This window comes from Paramisgurnus dabryanus, chromosome 7 (genome assembly GCF_030506205.2).
Source record: "Paramisgurnus dabryanus chromosome 7, PD_genome_1.1, whole genome shotgun sequence".
Lineage (NCBI taxonomy): Eukaryota > Metazoa > Chordata > Actinopteri > Cypriniformes > Cobitidae > Paramisgurnus > Paramisgurnus dabryanus.
Window position 1 is genome coordinate 7817332 of NC_133343.1, and position 22424 is coordinate 7839755.

General features: G+C 38.3%; 1 protein-coding gene across 1 annotated transcript; it reads right to left on the reverse strand.

Moving 5' to 3' along the window:
* Nucleotides 1–462: 462 nt before the first annotated feature.
* On the reverse strand, nt 463–22356 carry wipf1b (WAS/WASL interacting protein family, member 1b). The gene is made up of 9 exons (XM_065240253.1): nt 22284–22356; nt 21918–21998; nt 9660–9742; nt 9415–9544; nt 5936–6079; nt 4842–5588; nt 4440–4646; nt 2396–2509; nt 463–2246 (listed from the first exon to the last, which is right to left on the reverse strand). The coding sequence occupies exons 3-9, from the start codon at nt 9705–9707 to the stop codon at nt 2194–2196; spliced, it is 1443 nt and encodes a 480-aa protein (XP_065096325.1). The 5' UTR covers nt 9708–9742; nt 21918–21998; nt 22284–22356; the 3' UTR covers nt 463–2193.
* Between the last annotated feature and the right edge of the window lie 68 nt (nt 22357–22424).

Here is a 22424-nt window from a genome sequence, read left to right on the forward strand (position 1 = left end):
ATCGGTCTCGCGATATCTCGATCCCATAAGCAGATAAGTCTGCACAGGGCTACAAGAAGTCGAACACACAGAACACGAATCACTGAATGATTGACGCATCAGTCCGCCTATGACTTAAAAAGCCCGCCCTAGCTGGTCTCTTCATGTCGCTGATTGGTGGAAATGTATGGAACGTTATCATTTGATTGGTTACGGTCATGCGCTCTAGTAGTTGACTGTAATACTTTTTCTAATATTAGCAAAACATGAATCTTGAAAATGTATCAATCATGTATTTCGTAAGAAAACAGCAGGAGAAAGGTAGGGAGAGAAATTGGCCAATATTTGTTCAAATATATTTGTTTGTTTATTTTTTTGTTTGTGCATTGACATTACAAAAAGTATACTACACTGTATTTGCAAGTGCCGGAAATAGAAACTTTATAAGGAGCATGTGTAAAATTAAAAGACTAGCTACGCAAATTTATTTATTTAGATATTTATTAAAAAAAAAAAAAAAAAAACAATCAAATAACATATTTGGCACACAACAGAGTAGCAGAATGCTGTAATGAACAAAAATACATAATTTGAACAACACAATATGCAAATAGTACCGCATTAAGCATGTGGTCACACGGTGACAGGTGTGCAAACAACATAATAAATCAAAAGTCTAAATTATATTGGTGTCAAATCATGTATCGTTTTGGTTAAGCAAAAAATAATGCAATTTTTATATCATTCTTTTAAATGAAAATTTCCATCTTCACCCACTTTTATTTTTACTTTTGATTACCCTTGCCAATGCATTCTTTAAATGTAAACAAACAAAAGGCAACACAAAAGTCTACTTGCTTTTTTCAAAAAGTATATAAATGCATAAAACAAATTTAATGTAGAAAAGCTGTGCTGAATTTAACACAATCTCCCACTTACATGTTTACACATTCAGTCAGGTGCTTTAAGCAAATATAACAGTACACTTTCTGATATACACTATATACTGAGCAATACTGACGTAAACAAAAACAAGTGCATACATACATCATAAAATAGGTTTTAAACATATTTTGGCTTGTTTCCGAAATTATCAACACAGATACAATCTCATAATATAATACAGACACCGTTGAGTATGCATCCACCTACAAACCTGTTGGAATGAGTTGACTTTAAAAGCCTTAAAGGGACAGTTCACCCGAAAATAAAAATTGTCAATATTTATACACTCTCATGTCATTCAAAATCTATATATTAAACATATATTTTGAGAAAAATCTTATGGAGATTTTTGTGTCCATACAATAGGGGTCAGTGAATGACAAAGGTGAGTTTTTTGGGTGAACGATCCCTTTAAATGCAGGACATCTTCATTTTCCCTTAACTGTGTTCTCATTGGCTTCACATTGGTGATTGCATAGGTCAACAAATCTGGTGATGTCATCATCCAGACGGTTACAGAATCAACATAGAGTGCTAAAAACACAGCTTTTGGCCTTCATCGCCACATACACAAACAAACCAGACTTGACTGAAGCAAACACACTATCTCCTTAAATTTGTTAGGGTCCTTTCATAACTGTTTTTGTCTAACATAGTCAAAATTCAAGTGACACTTTATCTCAAGTGTGCTAGGCTAGAGCAATGCCTTATTAATGTTTGTGTTATATGACTACTGGACTGTAGGAGGCGCCAAAAATCTCAGGCATTCAATGGCTGGCAGGCACCCATTAACAGATAATTTGTTTAATGACGGCACTTTAAAATCAAATTATAACTATAACAAAGACTTTCACAAACATTTACACTCTGTAAGTATTTGCATCTTCAGTCAGAAAATCCCAAAGTTGCAAAAAGACATACAAACAGCTGAATCCATTATGTTTCCTCACGGACATGAAAACTTACAAATAAGGCTAAATTTAGCTGTAGCTTCTCTTTAAATCAAACCATTTGACACAGTCAACATAGAAAACAATGTTTTTCTTCATCTCTCCAGCACACAAACACAAAACGTTGTCGAAAACATCAGGGGAGTATTACAATAGCAAAGTCATTCACTATAAAATGCCATTTGCTGTTATTTTTTTCATACTTCATTTATACTTCAGCTCCTCTGGCAGAAAAATATGAATACAGACGGTACCAGAGAAAACTATATAATCGGAGAAGGGAAGAATCGTCAATCCCTGAGTAAACTGCTTTCCGCTTTCACCTAGGAATAGGGGGCAGGGGGGGTGCTCCTCTTTCTTTCTTTCCTGAACCTGTGACAGACACATGTACAAACACAGGGTAAGACCATGATGATTGTGCATAGAGGGCTGAATGTTTCATGACAGCTGTGGGTCAGTTTAGTCTTTGTGCATGGCAACAGTAACAGAGAAGACTGGTAAAAACGGCTGTGATTGGTTACCTCGGTTTTCGTTTTTGGCGATTTTGCTAGGATACGTCTTCTGACAGGGGATGTAGGGTTCGGGGGGAGGAAGGTCCGAGACGGGTCGGAACGTGAAGCGAGATTCCCATTCATCTAGGAGGAACAAGTCAAACAAATGGATTTTGTAAACATTAATCTGCTTATAAGTTACATTGTTATTTACTGCTCAAAGTTCTCTGATGGATCTGATCAGCTTGACGGTGGGAGAATCCATGAACCCAGCCCAATATTTCCAATTATTTGCGAATTTCACTTCTAAATGAAACGCCTACTTTCTAATATCAAATCAATTCACAGTGGAAAACCCAAGCCACACCCACTATTTTACTCATTTGATGTTTCACTCTAAAATATATCACAATACAGAAGTAAAGTTGATGGTGACTATACAGTATATGGACTTTAAAGTGACTTTACAAGGTCTATGTTTAAAAAATATTCAATTTTTATAAAAATTCTGATAATTTACTCACCCCCATGTCATCCAAGACGGTTATGTCTTACTTTTAAGGAAAACATTCAAGGATTTTTCTTCATATAGTGGACTTAAGTGGATCTCAACAGTTTACAGTTTTAATGCAGTTTAAAATTGCTGTTTTAATGGAGCTTCAAAGGCTCTAAACAATCCCAACAAAGGCATAAGGGTCTTATTTTGCAAAACGATAATTTTCGCAAAAAAATTATTATATAAAAAAGGACTTTTCAACCACAACTTCTCGTCTTGCACTAGCCTTGTGACGCACCAGCAGGACCTTTTTTATTACGCAATCATGTCAAAAGGTCACGCATGACGTATGCGAAACTACCGCTTTAGCGTTTACAAGTGTGGAGAAAGAGGACCGTTTCAACATTGATTTATGTGGAATGATACTAATTAATGTCTTTGTGTCAGTTTATTGTTTAAAACGGTCCGCAAGTGTGTATGTAACGCGTGACCTTTCACAGAGATTACGTAATACGCTGTTTTGCTACAAAAAAATTAATACAATTATTCTCTACTAAACAAAGAAAGACATAAACATCTTGGATGACATGGGGGTGAGTAAACTATCAGAATTTTGTAACGAAAGCGGGTGATTCTCGCGAAATTAGACTTATGAGGTGTCATGAAACATTTTGATAAAAAAGTAAATGCTATCAAAATAAGAAGCATACCGTTACAAACATCTCTTCATGTACTATTTTGCATATGATTTCAAATGACATCAAACAAACCAATTTGGTCTTTTTTTCACATTAAAGGGTAAATTTTCATTACCGCAACATGTCCATGACTGGATTTGGGTTCTTTGACAAGGGAATATTTATAATTAAAAAAATAAAAAGCTTCAGTGCATGTTATACTATAAACATTTACAGTGAAGAAACGTGGTATTTGGTGATCATTGGTAAATGTAGAGACAATAATAAGGAATATAAATGTGTCCAAGACCAATTTTCTCATCCTCCGCAACAATTTTCAATCATTGTTTAAGCCCTCAAGGAACTAACATTTTCAAAAAAAATTGTTGGAAGGGACATAATTGACTCTGATACTCAAGATGGCCACCAGGTAAGCAGTTCTTATTTTTTCTCTTCCAAATTTTGTTTGTCGTAGTACCTAGACAACTTTTTAGTTCTCATTTCCGAAACATGAGTTTGTAAATCCATATATTTTATGTAATATTATGTTGCGGTAATGACAATTTTTGATAATGATAATCTAAAATATGTAAATAATTCTATAGGAAATGGTTATAGAAAGAAAGTTCAGACCTTAATCTAATATGTGCAAAAACAAAAAAATTGGCTTTAAGGGCTTTTTTAAAAATTCTGATGCTGGACACCTTCTAAATCTGGATTTCGTGAGAATCACCCAAGTGGAATAATTCTTTAACATACTGTAAGCATATTTTTATTGACAAAACCTTTTGAAGAGAAACAATGAAACATGAAATAACAACGTATACTTCATTCATCTAACAACCAACGGTTGACCTCTGTGGTCTTTTCTGTGCAACAAAATCACTCTCACACGTAATACCTATTTGATGACCCTGATTGTGGTAACCATTGCCCATGGGTGGCGGAGGTGGGGGTAGTGGTCCAGAGCTTGGTCTGTCTGGTGGTAGGGGTGGTCTGCTGACACCACGGGGCTCCATACCTGGTCTGTTTGGTGGGGGTGGGGCTGGTGATGACCTCATACTTCCTCCTCCTGGACGTCCAGAAGGAGGTGGGGGTGGAAGTGGACCTGTGGATACACACAGTCATTAATGCAGATGTTAAATTAAGTGATTTTGATTAAATTATTTTGAGTCACTTTGACCTGGAAACCCAGTTCATACACTAAACAAAAGAATAAACAGTTTCATCTCTCATGAAAATGACGCATTGGGTTAAAGCTGATCATGCACTTGAGTCAAACATTCTAAACCTGAAACTTTACCTGTTCGTCCTCCTGAACTCCTGCCCAACGCAGGTGGCCTCTCAGAAGGAGGTGGAGGAAGGGGCCCGGATCGCCCGGGTGGTGGGGCGGGGGGATGTGAGGCAAGTGACAGGTTTCGCTCGGGAAGGCGTGGCGTATGCTCATCGAGAATAGATGGGCTTGGGCGTCCAGGTGGCAATGGAGGTGCCGCGCTTACTGGTGCCCTGAATGAGGCAGGAGAAGGAGCTGGAGGAGGAGTTGGTTTACTACTCACTGATGGAGGAGGCGGAGGAGGTGGGCTGTCCCGTGTGAGAGGCAAAGAACGATTTCCAGGAGGAAGAGGTGGAGGACGGTCATCGCCGCGACCAGGGGCAGGCGGTGGAGGTGGTCGTCCCGCATGGCCCACGGGGAGTGAAGGAACGGTGGGAGAGCGACAAAAGCCACCTGGTACGGGTGGAGGGGCGGGCTGTCGTCCAGGAGGGTTTGGAGGTGGGGGGGTTGGTGTGGAACCAGGGCGGAGGGCTGTTGGAAGCGAGGGCGGTCCCCTGCTCTGTGGGCCACTCTGAAATGGCCGTGGGGCACTAGGAAGAGGGGGAGGAGGCCCTCCAGGTGTTTCTGGCCGTGGTGGCGTCATACGTGGGCGTGGGGGGTCTAAAGATTCACTGCGTTGCGTGGGGAAACGAGGGGCAGAGACGGATCCTCCAAATGGCCGTGGACCAGAGCTACGACCACCAGGTGGCAGAACCGGTGGCCTGACGCTGCCAGAATCTGAAAAAACAAAAACAAATAGTCATATAGGTAATCTAGATGGGTTTTGAGCAGGTCCATGCACACCACAGAGTGTTTCTCTAGTGTAAAAAAGCAGAAATGTTAAATAACTTTAACTTTAGTGTTCAGTGATGCAAACTACAAAACACCATTTTGAATTATGTTTTTAATTACGTGATTCATGTTATCCTAACTACCCGTGATGCCACACGACAAGCGATAAAAGGTATCTTTTTCATGTTAATCTGAGTTTTTATCCTAACAAGCACTGCATTTAAACGGTGTACTCTTTATGATGTGTGTGTACTAATGGTGTACTAATGTTTTGAATGGACTAGAAATATTACCATCTCGAGTGGAGCGCAGCCTTGGCATTCCTCCCTGGAAGAGCCCTCCCAGACCAGCTGGGGCTCCACCTCCAAACCCTCCTCCGCCTCCACTACCACCACCTCCAGGTCCGCCTCCTCCTCCACCTCCACCAACTTTGGGTTCTGTCAATACAAAACAATCTCTCAGTACTCTTACATCTAAAAACTTCCCAAAAAAACTTAAGACAAGCATTATCATATAAAAGAATGATTCACACTGATCCAACAAACAAATGCTGACAAACTTATACATTCTAAATTAGAATATTCAAGATTTGTATTTGTTGCATACACAGTTTTATGCATATACAACCTGTAGTGAAATATATATCTGGTATACTCTATGTACTGTGCAACAAACATTTTTAAAAAATATATTGAAAAAGAAAATATTTTAGGCTGTTATTTAATAATTGATGCAAGAAGATTGTGTAATATTAGACACCAAAACCAAAGTGGAGAAGATGATGTTTAATTTGCGGATCTGATATAAAGATCAATGCAGACATGAATTACCTCACAGTGGTTTCAGATCCTATGCTACTTGTCGTAGTGATGTGTGCGCCGTGTTTCCTTTTTTTTGCAAATTAATTGAATTAGATGATGAATTTGTCCAAAAACACATCTTTTAATAGAAGCTGCAACCAGAAACCCTTTATAATGAATATTTTAGTTGCTGTTTATACTGTTTGCCTGAAAATAATGGAAAACATAAAATACCAATACGTTTTCGCCTTTCGCTTCTTTTCATTTTTTGTTTTTATTACCCATTCTTTCTGTGTTTTTGAGGCTTTGATTGTGTTTGAAGTGCGCAATATAACATGTGTTCATGTTTTACGTGTAAAAAATGCAGTCTTTTTCTTCCTTGTTCTATGAAGTCCCTCCTTCAGAAATACGTATCGAGTTCTGATTGTGTAGTTTGTTTAGTGTGTTGTGATTTAATAGCAGCTTAGCTTGCCGTTAGCTTAGTTGGCGACTGACGTATTCCTGTGGGCGGAGTTTAGTCAAAAAACTGTTCTAGTGACGTCATTAAAGCAGGAAGTAGAGGGCTGTAGTCCAAACCGCCGTTCGCTGTAGGCTTTAAAAGGCAATTCTGTTAAAGAAAATATAATCGCCTGGCAGTGAACTTTGAGCTTTATCGTTTTACAGGTATTATTTATGATATTATAGCAACATTACACACTAATATGAATTTATAATGTTTATTAGTTGAACTAAAGCTTGGATTAAACATTAAACGCACGTGATCATTGTCCGTGCAGCCGCTCAAGAGAAAATGTTCCGGCTGAGCCAGAATTGCTCTCGCTGTTCTTTAAAGAGCACCTATTTGATTGAAAAAAACGTTATTTTGTGTATTTGGTATTATACAATGTGTTTGCGTGGTTTATGGTTAAAAACACATTATTTTCCACATAATGTACATTTTTTTAACTCCAGATTTCACTCTCTTCCTGAAACGCACGGTTTTGAAAAGCTCTGTGTCCCTGATTGGCCAGCTAATCTGTACATTGTGATTGGTCTGATTATTGGCCAGAAATGTGACGCTCCTTACCATGTTTGAAAGATTCGCTCACAATGCAATGTTAACAGGAGTTGAGCTATAATGTGCTAATATACACTTATACACCTATGGAAATGTAAAAACGTAAATTGGACAATAGGTGCTCTTTAAAGAGTAACTAAACCCAAAACCAACTTTTTTAGTTAATAATCTGTAAGAATGGGGTTTTATTAGTGCTGTTCATTGATGTTAGTAAGTTTTTTGACATTTGGATGTAAAGTGTTTCAATACTACAATATATGGTGTAAAAACGTCTGAGTGCTGCCCTCTTCAGGTTGAACGGTGGCTACTGCAGTTGAATTTTCCTATTGGATGGTGGGTCCAAAAAATGACTCGTGATGTAAGCAGGTTCAAAATCACCACGCCCTTGTTACGATCTCACAACACAATTAGTTCGTCCCCTATATCTCCTTGGTATCTGCCCACTTTTCTTGCATTTTTCAAATATTGCCAGTGGGTGGAGTCAGGCTCTGACCCGGGGTTTAGTTACGCTTTAATGCCATATGTTACAGTCACATGCCAAATGTTACTTTGGCTGTGTCCGAAATCGCATACTGTAACAGTAGGTACTGAATTAGATGAAGTACCTACTCATCGACGGTTAAAAAAGTAAGTACTACATAGGATAGTATGAATGAATTCGGACGTACTACATCTGCCATGTTGAAATAAACTACTTTAAAAGGACTCTATTGTTTTTGCTCCTTTATGGATGTTTACCGGAAGTTTCACGAAAGCCGTTTGTTTATGTTGTCACTGCTAAAATAGTCTATAGATTGAATTAACACATGCGCAAGATATGGTTATGTAGTTTACACTGAGATGTTAAGGCATCAAGTTTGCATTTTCAGGACCCCAAAACACCGCTGTCATGTTTACAGGCAGCAAAACTGCAAAAAACTGTACCTTTTTTGGTAGAAATTATGTGTAAATGGACCCTTAAAGGGATAGTTCACTTTAAAATGAAATTTCTGTCATATTTTACTCATCCTCATGTTGTTGTAAACCTGTATGAATTTCTTTTTGTCTGATGAACACAAAAGAAAATATTTTGAGAAATTATGGTAAACACACAGCAGATATTGACCATTGACTTCCATAGTAGGAATAAAAAATATGATGGAATTTAATTGGTACCGTCAACTGTGTGCTTACCATCATTTATCAAAATATTTTCTTCATCATTTATCACAATACTTCTATGGAATTCGATGGTCACTATATGCTGTGTGTTAACCATCATTTCTCAAAATATCTTCTTTTGTGTTCATCAGAAAAAAGAAATTCTACATAAGGATGAGTAAATGATGACAGATTTTCATTTTCAAGTGAACTATCCCTTTTAAACTATCCAATTTGTGAATTTCTCAATACTGATTGACCGGATGCTATGGTGTCATATATTACAAAATAATGTGTCACTTTATAGAAGTAACCCACCCAGTTTTGATATCTTCACTATGCACTGATAACTGAAAATGTTCAAAAGCATTCTGCAATAAAGTTTGCAATGTTTGCAGTGCTACACACAGAAATGTTGTTAACCATCACCGTCACTCACTCTCAGTCACTTTATAGCTGGCGGCAGTGTGAATGCCACTTTATTTAGCATTCAGCACTTTGAGCCGCAGAGTGAAGTAATGAAGAGGAAGTGGTAAAGATGCAAACTATTTCACAGTTCTGAACATAACTAACAAAATAAGCGTTTCATTTGGGGAAGACCAAAAAACATGCTGTTGTTGGCTGTATGCAGGTGTTCTTATAATATAGGGGTTAGCCAATCATAACAGGGGTCCATATATTTCCATAAATGTCTTAAAGGTACAGTGCCAATAATAGGATGCATAAGTTTAAGGGTCAGAGAGAGGGTAGAAAATGATGATGGTCAGATTCTTACTGTCAAGTACGGGAGCACTACGGTCATTTGTCACAGTCTTCTTTAGCCTTGCTCCTTTGCCGATGTCTGACAGTAGAGCATTCCTGCCCTGTTGCTCTGACCTATTCAACGCAGGCTTTTCTGTGTTCGCCTGCGAGCAGATACAAATACAAACATAGAAGTCATAAAACACTGATGTTATCTATCTTCCCACCATACTATACATGAGAAACTATACTTGTGTACAAGGTTATTTGAACACGTACCTGAGAGAAGGTGGGGGGTGGGGGAGGCGGAGGAGGAGGGACCGGCATGTTTTGTCCTCGGCGTCACCTCCTCTCTCTGGGACCTGACGAACAGAAAGAGAATTTTTAAATAAAATTAAAACAAAAATGTGGGTTGCCTTCACACTACATGGGTGTAGCGGTTGGCAAAGGTTTACTATGCGATTGTCTTACTGGGTGGTTACTTAGGAGCAATTCCAGTCTCCAGGATAATTTTTTTGTCAAAAATTTAAATATAATTTCTCAGAGAATGTATTTAATGAAGTTTATTTAACTAAGTTAAGGGGGAGCATGGTCATGTGATTCAACCAATCAGCGTGAAGCAATCCTATTAATAGTCGTCCCTCACCTCTGTTTCCCATGACGAGTTCATGTTAATGTGAACTCGTGAATACCAGTATATTGAACCAATAGTTTTAATTTTCCAGACATGAGAAAATTATCAGTCTATATACACTCATGTTCTCTATTTTAGAGAAGAGAAATAAACTAAGGACACAAGGGCCTCATACACACAATATATAAATTTGATTGTTACTTCACCTTTTAATGCTTAATCTTGTTTGTACACACACGCGCTTCAGTCATTTATGGTAGTGACAACCGCAATCTACTACCGAATTAACTCCCAAAAATGGAGGTCGTGACAAACACCATTTACAGAAACTCTGCACAATGTGTACAGAACCAAACTAAACAACTAGTTGTTCATGAAGTATTTAAACATGTGGGCATCTTGTACAGGTTTCTCTTCTGAAAAAATAAATGCCTAGAAGGGGAAAATGTCTTGCGTATGCGCGGTGCAGAACATGAAAGAGGCACGTGCATTTGCTTACTGTGTTGCCAGATCTTGCAAGAAAAATTCCATGATAAACCAAAATAAATCCAAATGCTGTATCTCAGCAATCTAAATGATATTGGAACCTGGAACCTTTCCACTTTAATAAAACCAAAAACTTGATCACTTCATGAGTCAAATACATAAACGGTTAAGCGCCACACCGGTATGTAAGAGGTGGCAACACTGCAAAACAGCACCCTGTGGAGCAGCCTCAAATGCATGACAAACAACACCAAGACGAAGGTTAATAGCAAAACATAACGCTGTAAAACTATTTAGGTATTAGTTAATGATAACCACGTGAGAGGGCAGAACGTTGCTATGGTTACATCTGTCTCAATTTTCGCATTTTCGGAAGTATGTTTTGTTCCGTACAGACAGGATTTCACTCCCGCATTTAAATGCAGTTGGGCATGCCGAAAGTTTGCAGTGTGCACAAGATCAAGTTTTTCTTTGTAGGAATTATGTGAATTAAAATGTAATATTACCCAACAAATGGGAAAGTGATGGCTCTCTTCAAAGAATAATATTTATTTTCACTTTCGTGTGTGCATTTATGAAATGTGACATTTCACTGTTAGGTATGTAACACTTACCTAACTATGGAAAATTATTAAAAAAAGTTTGAAAACTTAAAGGAAAACACCACCGTTTTTCAATATTTTATTATGTTTTTACCCCAACTTAGACAAATTAATACATACCTATCTTTTTTCAATGCGCGCACTAAATCATTGTACAGCGCATCGTGAATGTGTTAGCATTTAGCCTAGCCCCATTCATTCCTTGGGATCCAGCACTTAGTTTGCAGCATTTTTATCTGCTTTAAAAAATCACCACGTTTTATTTTGTGCCACCATACTTACTCGTGTAACTACTCATGTAACAGTTTTTAAATAGGGAAAACATGGAAGTGTGAAGAAGTGGTGGCTTCTAAATTATCCCTGTTTGGATCCTAAGGAATGAATAGGGCTAGGCTAAATGCTAACACATTCACAATGCACTGTACACAGATTAAGTGCACGCACTGAAAAAGAGAGAGGTATGTTTTAATTTGTCTAAGTTGAGGTAAGAACGCAGTAAAATATTGAAAACCGGTGGTGATTTTCTTTAAACTGAGATCTCACATTGGTATCCCGTCCAGGATTTCGGTGCGTTTTCCGGAAGTTGTATTTGCTGACCGCATACGCCATTCAGTTAAAAACATAAGATATACAATCGTAGTTTCATTCTTACCTTAAAATGTAACGGTTTCTTTTCTCTAATAATAATAATAATAATCCTCTATGACGTATGCGGTCGACAAATACGACTTCCAGAAGACGAACACAAAATCCTGGACGAGATGCGTCCGGGAAGAATGGCACGTATGGTCACCCTATCTATTGGCAAGACACCAAATATAGACATTTCAGTACAGTTAAAACATTTGGTAAAAACGTTGGTAAAAGACTGTCGCTACTCTGACAGATTGCATGCTAGCCTATGTCAAATACCCACCCTTGCAGGTGCATTATTTTGACAATAGTAAGAAAAGAATCAGCATTACCCTTTCTCTAGCTAACACTTTAGAGATATCCTCATGCCTGTACCACGGACAAGCACCATCGGACAAGTTTCACTATGAAAATACCTGTAACCCTAACCAAGACTAATAATGATTTTTAACTTGGCATATACCAAAAACCAAACTGTAGCATGATTAGCAACTAAATGTAGCACCTCTCTCTAAAGGCTAAAAACACACAGGCCTGAATCACACCAAATCACAGTAGACAACACTAACCACAGCACATGACCTTACACGCTTACATGATCTTACACATCGATCTGTGTGATTGCAAAGTGTACCAAAGGGCAAGAAAACTCAAATAGGTGAATTTTAAGATGTGGCAAATACAAACTAGACCAGTTCATGCACACTCTTACTATACTACCACATACATACACGGCATTCTTTTTATTTTGGGGACTTTCCATTTATACGGAACTGATGTTAATCCCCAAAACCTTCATTATAGCATTGTTTAGTAAGTTTAATATACCTTTTGAATTCTGTAGATTGTAACACGGTTTTCCAAAGATATTTTATGAAATAGAATCACTCGCATATAGGGATGTACCGAAAGGAAAATTCTTGGCCGAAGCTGAATAAAATGAAAAACTTTGCCAAATATCGAACAACCAAATATATATATATATTTTCCTAATTATTTTGCCAATTTTCTCACCATTGCACAAGTTTTATTCAGAATGTCCTTTTTACTATATTCATTTCATTTCATTATTTAAAAAACAATTTTTTTTAACATTACAGGGCCTTACACCTGGTCAGTTCTCTGGTCAAATAACTGTTCCTTTACATTCAACCACATAAATAAGTCTTGGCTTAATGGATATTAATCCGATCTCATGGTTTCCCGCAGAAAATTTGTTAGTTAAACATAACTCCACACAGTTCTCACGGACACGCGTTTTATCAATTGGCTATCAGACATGACGGACCACGTCTTATCTCATTTCAACCGAGTGGTGCGCGTGCACGCTCGCGTTGTGAAGCGCATCCATGCTATTCTTCGAGATGTTTTATCAACTGGCTAGTTATCCTCCAGACAGTGACGGTCCGGACCACGTCTTTCTCATTTCGGCCGTGTGGCGTGCGTCCCCGCTCGCTATTCTCCGAGATGCACTTGACGGCATGTGCAGCGATTTTTTTTTTTTTGGACTACCTAGTTAAGGCGGTAGGGTTTCCAAGCTTAGGCGGGCCGCCTTAACTGAAATGTGCTGCGGGAAACCCTGCGATCTTCTATGCTCGGGCAAAATGCACATTTTTATTCGGTAAAATTTATTTGCCCTTTTCACTTGTCCTGCCGATTACCGCAAATTATTTCTTTGCCATATTCAGCCGAATAATTTCGGTGCAACCGTACTCGCATACATAATGAGATTTCTCTTCTCTTAATTTGTTTACAGTTTACATTTATGAATTTGGCTACGTTTACACATAAATGATCTGAAGAGAAAACGCAAAAGTGGCGTTGCATTATCACTTTTTATTCCGTGTTCATACAAGCGTTTTGGGGGGAAATGGTGACCACAAAGTGTGTGATAATAGATGTGGTATATGCACTCCAGGCGGCTAGGTGGCAATGTGAAGCACTGACACACAACAACACCAAGTCCACACGCCTGCGTACAACCTTCTTCCTTGTTCTCCCAGGTCTCATCCAAAGCCGTCTGGTTTGCCTCCGACTAATTGCCGCATCAACAATTTGAAGGAGGTAATTAATGCACCTTCTCTGATCATTTATACTAGCTGTGAATATTTCGTACAACTGCTGGAAAGACTTTTGTATATTTATCAGAGCTGCTATGGCAACTTCAAGGTCAGTATGGAAATAATCAAACATTTTTGTTGTTGTTTTCCTGAACTGGCGCATGCCTGTGACTTCAACGCATACGCGACGAGAGCCACCGTGAGCAGACTTTTGCGTTTCTACCCTTTAGACGGGAACGCAACGTTTTTATAGGCTCTCTAAGCGAATCTGTGCAACGTCACTTGTGGTTGATATTTGAACTGTTTTCAAACAAACGGAGCGTAGCTAACTCCTCCCCCTCCCTTCCGTGCTTTCATGAACGCGACCAACCCCCACCCCCAACTCCTTCTTGGCGTTTATTGGCTGTCACACTTTGTTTTGTTTCATGGTGCAGGTTTGGCCACTATGTGTACATTGAAGTTTGTGGAGCCTGGGCTGTCTACAGAGATCGCGTTTTTTTACAGTTTGATCAGCGGTCAGGTAGCAACCAGATAGTGAGATGTTTGCTGTATGTAACAAAAAATGTTTTATGGTCTAAAACGCGTGAATTTGCTTAGAGCGCCTTTAAGATTTCCACTCTGAAGGATGGTTTCACTTTTTTGCGTTTTTAAGCAAAATGCCGGCGCCGTGTAAACGAAGGCACATCCGAAAAAATAGTTTTACGTTTTCACCCTCGAGCGTTCTTGTGTAAACAGGGCCTTAATCTATACACAGTATGTGCGTTCCCTGGGCTGAACCCATGACCTTTGTGTTAGTATTGCAATCCTCTACCATTTAAGCCACAGGAACACTTTTTATGAGCAGGTTTTATGAAGACCCCTCACTGGTAACATCCGGAGGATGAGACAATAAACAGGAAGAGCTTGAGCAGATATACCGCTCACTTCCCTTTCATAAACACACACACACACACACACACACACACACACACACACACACACACACACACACACACACACACACACACACACACACACACACACACACACACGTGAAGAAGAGTTAATACTGTTGAGGCAGAGGTGACAAAAACACAGTTAAAGGTTTAAAGCCAGAGACTGAAAATGCACAGATGCATGGCAACACACATGCAGAGTTTATAAGCCAATTAAACCATCTGCTCTTTCATCCATGAAGATCTCTCAACAAGTTTATTTTCCGTTCTTACGGTCATGTACTACCATTTAATTTCTCTCTCTCTTTCTTTCTTTTTTCACTTCCTCTCCCCTCTTGTATGTTTTTCCTCTTCATTTTTTATTCAGAGGTAAGCAGGCATCTGGTCAGCTTGGCAAACGTTCTGCTCACTAATGCAAATGCAATGGGAAGTGAGCAAAAAAAAATGCTGTGTGGAAAACTTGTTATACACTGGAACACAGATGTGCACATAACTGAATATACACGCTACAAATGCTGGGTTATATATTAAACCCAGCATTGGGTCAAAATGGGACAAACCCAGCCTTTGTCTTAAATAAATCCCCAAAAAAGTTTATATTTGAACCAACAATGGTTTAAAACAATCCAGGATAGGTTAAATTACAACCCAGCGGGTTGGGTTCATCCATTTTTACCTTTTTCACAACAAAGAACCTTCTTTGAAACAGAAAGGTTTTTCGTATGAACACTTATATAAAAATAATCAATTCAGGTTGCCCAATAAAGTTGTTTTATTTAAAACAAACACCAACGGGTGCCACCATGATGAGATCACATGACCAGCCAACTTAATCTTGATAACTGCACTATTATTGGAAACATTCACTCTCAGAGTAAAATGGGCTTTTTGTAACACACATAAAAGAAATGAAGGAGTCATGCATGGCGGAAAGTTCTTGGACAGAGACTATATTTACATTCCAGTGTTCTGAAAGTGAACACTAGAGATGGATTATAGAGAATATGTTGCGGTCCATACACTGATACGACTGCACTGTCTAAATGCTCCTCTGCATACAACAGTCTGAGAAGTAATCACGTCTTAAACAGACACTTTGGCTGAACATTATGTTCTTAGAACTAGTCAATGTCTGTGTTTTAGTGTGCCAGTCTCATATACAAGCTCAAAATACATTTTAAATCGGTAGCAGACAAGACAAACCCTGTGTCCGAGTTTGCATACTATCTGTCCAGAAAAAGTATGCCAGACTGTAGTACTCCCAAACTATGGTGAAATGGTAAACCAAAGAGACCTGAATGATATACTTTTTCCATCTTGGCATCACTGTGTGTATGGACAAAATAAAATTGGGATGCATTTGGATTATAACCTGTATTGACTTTTAAATTGTGGCCTTTTTTTCCAAGACTGTTCTCTTTAGAGTTCCCCTGTAGTCGATATTTTTATCACTAAATGTTAACTTTGAGCATAAAAAATAGTATATGTAAACGTTTTCCTTCATGCTTTAAAGGGACACTCCACTTTTTTTTAAATATGCTAGTTTTCCAGTTTCCCTAGAGTTAAACATTTGATTTTTACCATTTTGGAATCCATTCAGCCCATCACCAGGTCTGGCACTGCCACTTTTAGCATGGCTTAGCATAATCCATTGAATCTGATTAGACAATTTAGCATCACGCTCAAGGAACTATACTCTCATTCTGCCGTAATAATTAGTGATGCACCGATGTATCAGCGGCCGATATTTATCAGCCGATTTTTGATTAATTTTAAACCATCGGCATATCGGCAATAGCACGAGAAAGGCCGATACCGATTGTTTATTAATTAACTGCATAAAGAAATCCATTATATGTAAAAAATGAGTTAATGTTGTTAATAAAATAAATGCTGAATAGCAAAAACAACCTTTGAAGGTTGTCATGCGGTCTTATTATATTTGTTTTAGCTTAATTTGTGCCTCTCTTATTATGTTGGTCAGTTGAATGTTAATCCATGTTCAGTAAAAATAATTTGATGCAGAAATAAACTAGCTAATAGACCAACTGTATAGTATTGTATACAAGTGTTTAATATCGGTATCGGCATCGGTATCGGCCAGAAGTTGTCTGTTTAAATTGGTATCGGCCCAAAAAAATCCTATCGGTGCATCCCTAGTAATAATCAAGGACTTTGCTGCCGTAACATGGCTGCAGCAGGCGCAATGATATTACGCAGCGACTGAAATTAGCCCTCTGCTATTTAAAGTAACCAAGGGGACTTTTTTTAGCTGCTGCGTAATATCATTGCACCGAGCCTTCTCCGGCAGCAAAGACCTTGATTATTATCCCAGAATGAGAGTATAGTTCATAGCCATATCGGCCTAGAAAACCTAATTTTCTGTAGGTCTTAGTACATGATGTTAACTACACAAGAGTCAAGTTTTAAATGGGAAAAATATCAAAACTCTTTGGTTATTTTTGAGCACGACGCTAATAGTCTAATCAGATTCAAAGGATTATGCTTAGCCAGAGGTGTGATGCCCATCCATTTTTTTGAGCCAAATGGATTTTGCATGCAACCTCAAAATCAAAGCGTCCATTAATCTGTTATTTGTCTTTTAATCTGTGTAATATGCACAATATTATCAATTCTGTGCTGCATCCATGTCACATTTCTGAGATCTTCGCCGTTTTGATTTTGTTACATTACTTTATTCTGGCAGCAGGAGCTGGAGACTGCGCAGTCGCAGACGTCATTAGTGTCTGAGCGCGTTCACGGGCTCTTTGCTGTTGCTGCTACATTTTGCTATCTGAGGAATTAAAAAGTTGAAGAAAGACTCACAACTTTCCCAAACCCCAGTACGGTAATGTGCAGTTAACCTCCTGTGTGTAGAAAATGTATGGTTTAAAAGGTCACCGTCTCGACGTTATATTAGTAGATTTCTAGATTCATCTTGGTACAATGCCAAAGTTTGGCAGAGTTCACTGGGGCGCGGAATCACACATGCTCACATATGAGGTCAAATTTGATGCAAAAAGGCGTTACTTTAATAATTTTATAAAAAAAAAAAAAGTAAATCATTATTGAACATTAAAATCAATCACGTGGCTATAGCTTATGTCATTTTTGTTGTTTATATACTTAATGGATTTAAAATTACATTGATTTTATAGGATAATGCAGTTGTTGTGCAAAATGCATTATTGACAATTAAACAAGTCATTTATTAAAACTTAAATAAATAAAACATGCCGTTTCAGATGTAAATATGATACCAATATGTCATTATTCCAATTAAATAGTATTTGATATGAAAGTTAGTCAACACTTTTATTTTGGAGGTTTTTGCATGAAAACAGGGGTGTTCAGATTGTTAGAAATGTAAGTGCCATGGAAAAGACTGAAAGCTCTATAATATTTCGTTTGATGTTTGTGTATGCACAAATTTCTGTGAGCTGTGCACACTGTGCCCCCTTAAAAAAACTTGGTGCATGACACCCCTGTGCTAAGCTATGCTAAAGGTTGTACCGCCAGACCCGGAAATCAGCTGAATAGATTCCAAAACAGTAAAAAAACAAATATTTAACTCTAGGGGAGCTGGAAAATGAGAATGTTTTCAAAAATAAGTGGAATGTTCCTTTAAAACAGCTTAAAGGATTACTCCACTTTCTTAAAAAAAATCCCAATAATTTACTCACCCCCATCTCATCCAAAATGTTGATGTCTTTCTTTGATCAGAAATTACGTTTTTTGCAGAAAACATTCCAGGATTTTTCTCAGTTTAATAGACTTTATTGGACCAGGAATGCAGTTTAAAATTGCAATTTCAACGCAGCTTCAAAGGGCTCTAAACCAGTGGTTTTCAAACTGGGGGCCGTGAGATGGTGCCAGGGGGGCCCCAGTTTTATGACATTTTATAAAAAACATTAATTTATCATGAATTCTGTGTAATTAAACCTAAATAATAATAAGCCAACTAACCAACAGCACTACTAGGTATAATTTTATATGTTTTGTTTAATTAACTCTTTCCCGCCATTGACGAGATTTTCCGTCTTTCCGCAATACCGCTATTATCCACCAGGTGGCGCCCTTCCGCAACTTTTTAAAACCGGAAGTATTGCCCTATGGCAAGCTGCTGCATGTCCGTGTCTGTTTTAAAGATCGCTCAGAATGGGATCTCTATGAAAAGTCCGTCATAAAAATGGAATTATGTCTGCTTTTTGCTCAAAATATGGTGTTTTTGCAAAAACCTACCCATATTCAAAAGCTGATTGCAAAAGAACCACTAAAGGTAGGATGAAACGTTTTTTTTTGTTTGAAAGCAGAGGGTCTGTTCTTTCATTTGGTATATTGTATGTTTATATATTTAAAGAAGAACATTTTCTGGAAGGCATTAAACTTTGGTGAAAATCATGAAAAACGCTGGCGCTGGCTGGCAACTTTTTTTAAAAACGCTGGCGGTGAAAGAATTAAAATATTACAACATTAGTTTTAGTCATACATTTTCTTTCGGGGGGCCGCGAAAAAATGCACTGTACACAAGGGGGGCCGCACGCTGAAAAAGTTTGGGAACCACTGCTCTAAACAATCCCAACCGAGGCATAAGGGTCTCATCAAGCAAAACAATTGTCATTTTCTTCAATAAAAATAAGAACTTTTAAACCACAACTTCTCTTCTTGCACTAGCTGACGTGCAAATGTAACCTCACGTACAGTATTCCTTAAGCATGTCGAAAGGTCACCCATCACAAATGTGAAATGCACATTTGCGGACCATTTTAAACAATACACGGAAGCCAAAACATTAATTTGTATTTTTCCACATACAATAACATCGGAACCGTCCTCTTTCTTCACACTTGTAAACGCTGGGCCGGTATTTTTGCATATGTCATGCGTGACCCTTCGACGTGCTTACGCATTACAACAGTAAAAACTGGATTTTCACCAAAAGGGGACCTTAAAGTAATTTCTATTTTGGTGTAAGTTTACGAAAAGGAAATATACAAACATACAATTTAATATAGTCTTTTCTTGGGAAAACAGATGACAATCTGATGACTCATCTTGCACTCAAAGGAGTATCTATATTTAAGACTAATAAAATGTGAAGTCTATAAAAAATACCTCCCACTAATATAAACTAGACCTACTTTTAACTAATTATTGCAGGTGGGGTGTAAACTAAATGTTATCAATTATTTAAAAACAAGGGAGAAACACTGTGTCATTGGAAATTTACATTTTGGCAGACACTTTTTTTTTTAACGTTTACATGTTTCGGCATGTGTATCCCCTGTGATTAAACCCACAACTTTATGCGCTGCTAACGCAATGCTTTACCAATAAGCTTCAGGATCACAGGAAAACAACAATTGTCAACACTAAAGACCCTTTGGGACAATTGTCTTTTATCACTAAACCAAAGTTATCTATCACTTAATAATGTTAATTTAAGTAGATTAACTGAAGAGATGGGTGGAGTCCTTCAACCGAAGAACCTGCAACCTGCTACAACATACATGCAGATTCACACAGGAAGTAGAAAGCCACAAAGCACCATCTGTTATGTTTTTTGAAAGTTTCACAAAGTTCATTTAAGCAGAATTCCTATTATTTGCTCTTTGCGATGCTTACCATGTCTGCTTACAATACCACATCAGTAGCCTCAAAGTGCTCAGCTAGCACGGTTATATTATTAAAAGAAATGTGCTCACTTTTTCCTAAATCTATCTTTCCGTCCATTTGTAGGTTTTATTATCCACTTCCTTTTTGAAACTCAGCATGATGTTGACACCACTGGCCATAGGCAAGCTAATAAGTGACCTCAACTCCCCATCACATGATTTCTGAATCTCTTTGCATTGTTGGTAAAAAAGAACATTTAACCAGCCAACAGAGAAGTAGAAGTTATGACCACTTATATCAAAGAGGAAGTTATCCCTGTCTTTTTTATGTCATTTTTGTATCTTATGTAGCTCAAATGACTTGTTTCTATTCAAGTTATCATAACTAAAAACAGCAGGGCCTATCGACACGGCACAAGCGACAACTGTGGTTTTAAACCATTAGTTGCCTAATAGTGTCGCAGTTCACTGCTGCAGAAAACCCACACAATTAAAAAAAGATAAATCTCAGGACCAGTTGGGGTTGACAGTAGCGGTCTTGTTCTCTAAAATTCCTTTGTAGATTTATAAAGCAAGTTGTTGGCTAAAAATATACAGCCTTGTCATTTTCACAGTACTAAATTGTCAGACAGACACGTGTCCAGTTTGTTTATTTAACAAGACATTCCACATAAGTAAATGCATAGACCCGCACAACACTAAACCAGTAGACACACAAACTTCAAGGGATCCACTTTAGGGAGAATTAATGAGCAAAACGATAAAGTAGCAACATTGACAGACTGCACAAAATACTGTGGTATTTAATTCACAACATTAAAGAAAGTAAAAAAAAAATCAAAGAAGGCACATGATTTGAATTTATTCCCATTGCGAAGACCCCTTGGCCTTTCAATTAGAAACACATGCTGTTTCAGAAACAAAAAGCTCTTTTAAGAAACGGAAAGCGTGCCTTCACGCGACACTGAACAGACCGATCAGCTTATGACACTAAAGTACCGCGAGAGCGATTCGAAAGCATAGCTTATAAATCACTCTCGCGATACGCGGTATGTAATACCCCAATCAATCTGCGCAGCGCTGCATTTAATAGAACACGTCTGGAACCTCTTTTTTTATCAATAAACAAGACAATAATTCACTTATGAAAAAATTAGACAAAACAATTTGAACAAATATAAAATAAATAGGAAAAAATCATACATCTCAAGAGCCTCCGCAAACGTATCAGTCCGTGTGACGTCACAACTGGCCTTAACAATAATTTTGCTTGTCAGACAAAACAGTTCGGATTTGTCGGCATCCATTATAATACAGAGAGAACAGTTGAAACTCATTTACCCCGCCACATGCACACGCACAAACTGGCAGCCCAGGAAGTGGGGAGACATGCTTCCCCTAAAAGTTGGCAACGTTCACGCTTTTGTGGATGAAAAGTGTTTTAAAGCAACATGACTTCATCCGAACAGACAGAGCAAGTGGTTTAAAGATTGTAAGTAAATAACGCACGGTCACATCACACACAAATTTAAGTCTGGACGTTTGGTAAGCGTAATGATATCGCGTACTTACCGGCGGCGTGCGTCTTTTTCTCTGCGTTCTGCAGAGCTGCTTATGACCTAAACGCAGCGGCAGATCATCATCATGAAGCATCTACACAAACACAGAGGAACACAAGTTTAGGGCCACTCCTTCGTGCATAAAACACTCACACACACACACACACACACACACACACACACACACACACACACACACACACACACACACATAACTTCTCCCCACTGTTTCCGCCCAAGCGCGCGATCCCCTCGCAGCCACATCACATTTACTGGATTCTTTTTTTTAACTGAGATTAGTATCACATCTCTTCAGATGTGGGAAGTAGAGGTCGATATTAGTTTTCAATAAGACGAAATGTCTAATTCGTTTCTTTACCCAAGTTTTTCTTCCTCCAACAAAACAGCCTCGTTCCCTTTATCCGGGACATTCGCCTATGATGCAATGTTTCCAGATGTGTGTGTGTGTGTGTGTGTGTGTGTGTGTGTGTGTGTGTGTGTGTGTGTGTGTGTGAGAGAG

Bases quoted from the DNA above. Each gene is read 5' to 3' on its own strand.
- wipf1b (XM_065240253.1), bottom strand. From the start codon at position 9,707: ATGCCGGTCCCTCCTCCTCCGCCTCCCCCACCCCCCACCTTCTCTCAG. The intron at 9,545-9,659 runs GTACGTGTTCAA...ATCTGCTCGCAG, and splicing joins CACCCCCCACCTTCTCTCAG to GCGAACACAGAAAAGCCTGC. The intron at 5,589-5,935 runs GTAATATTTCTA...TTGTTTTTTCAG, and splicing joins GCTGCGCTCCACTCGAGATG to ATTCTGGCAGCGTCAGGCCA.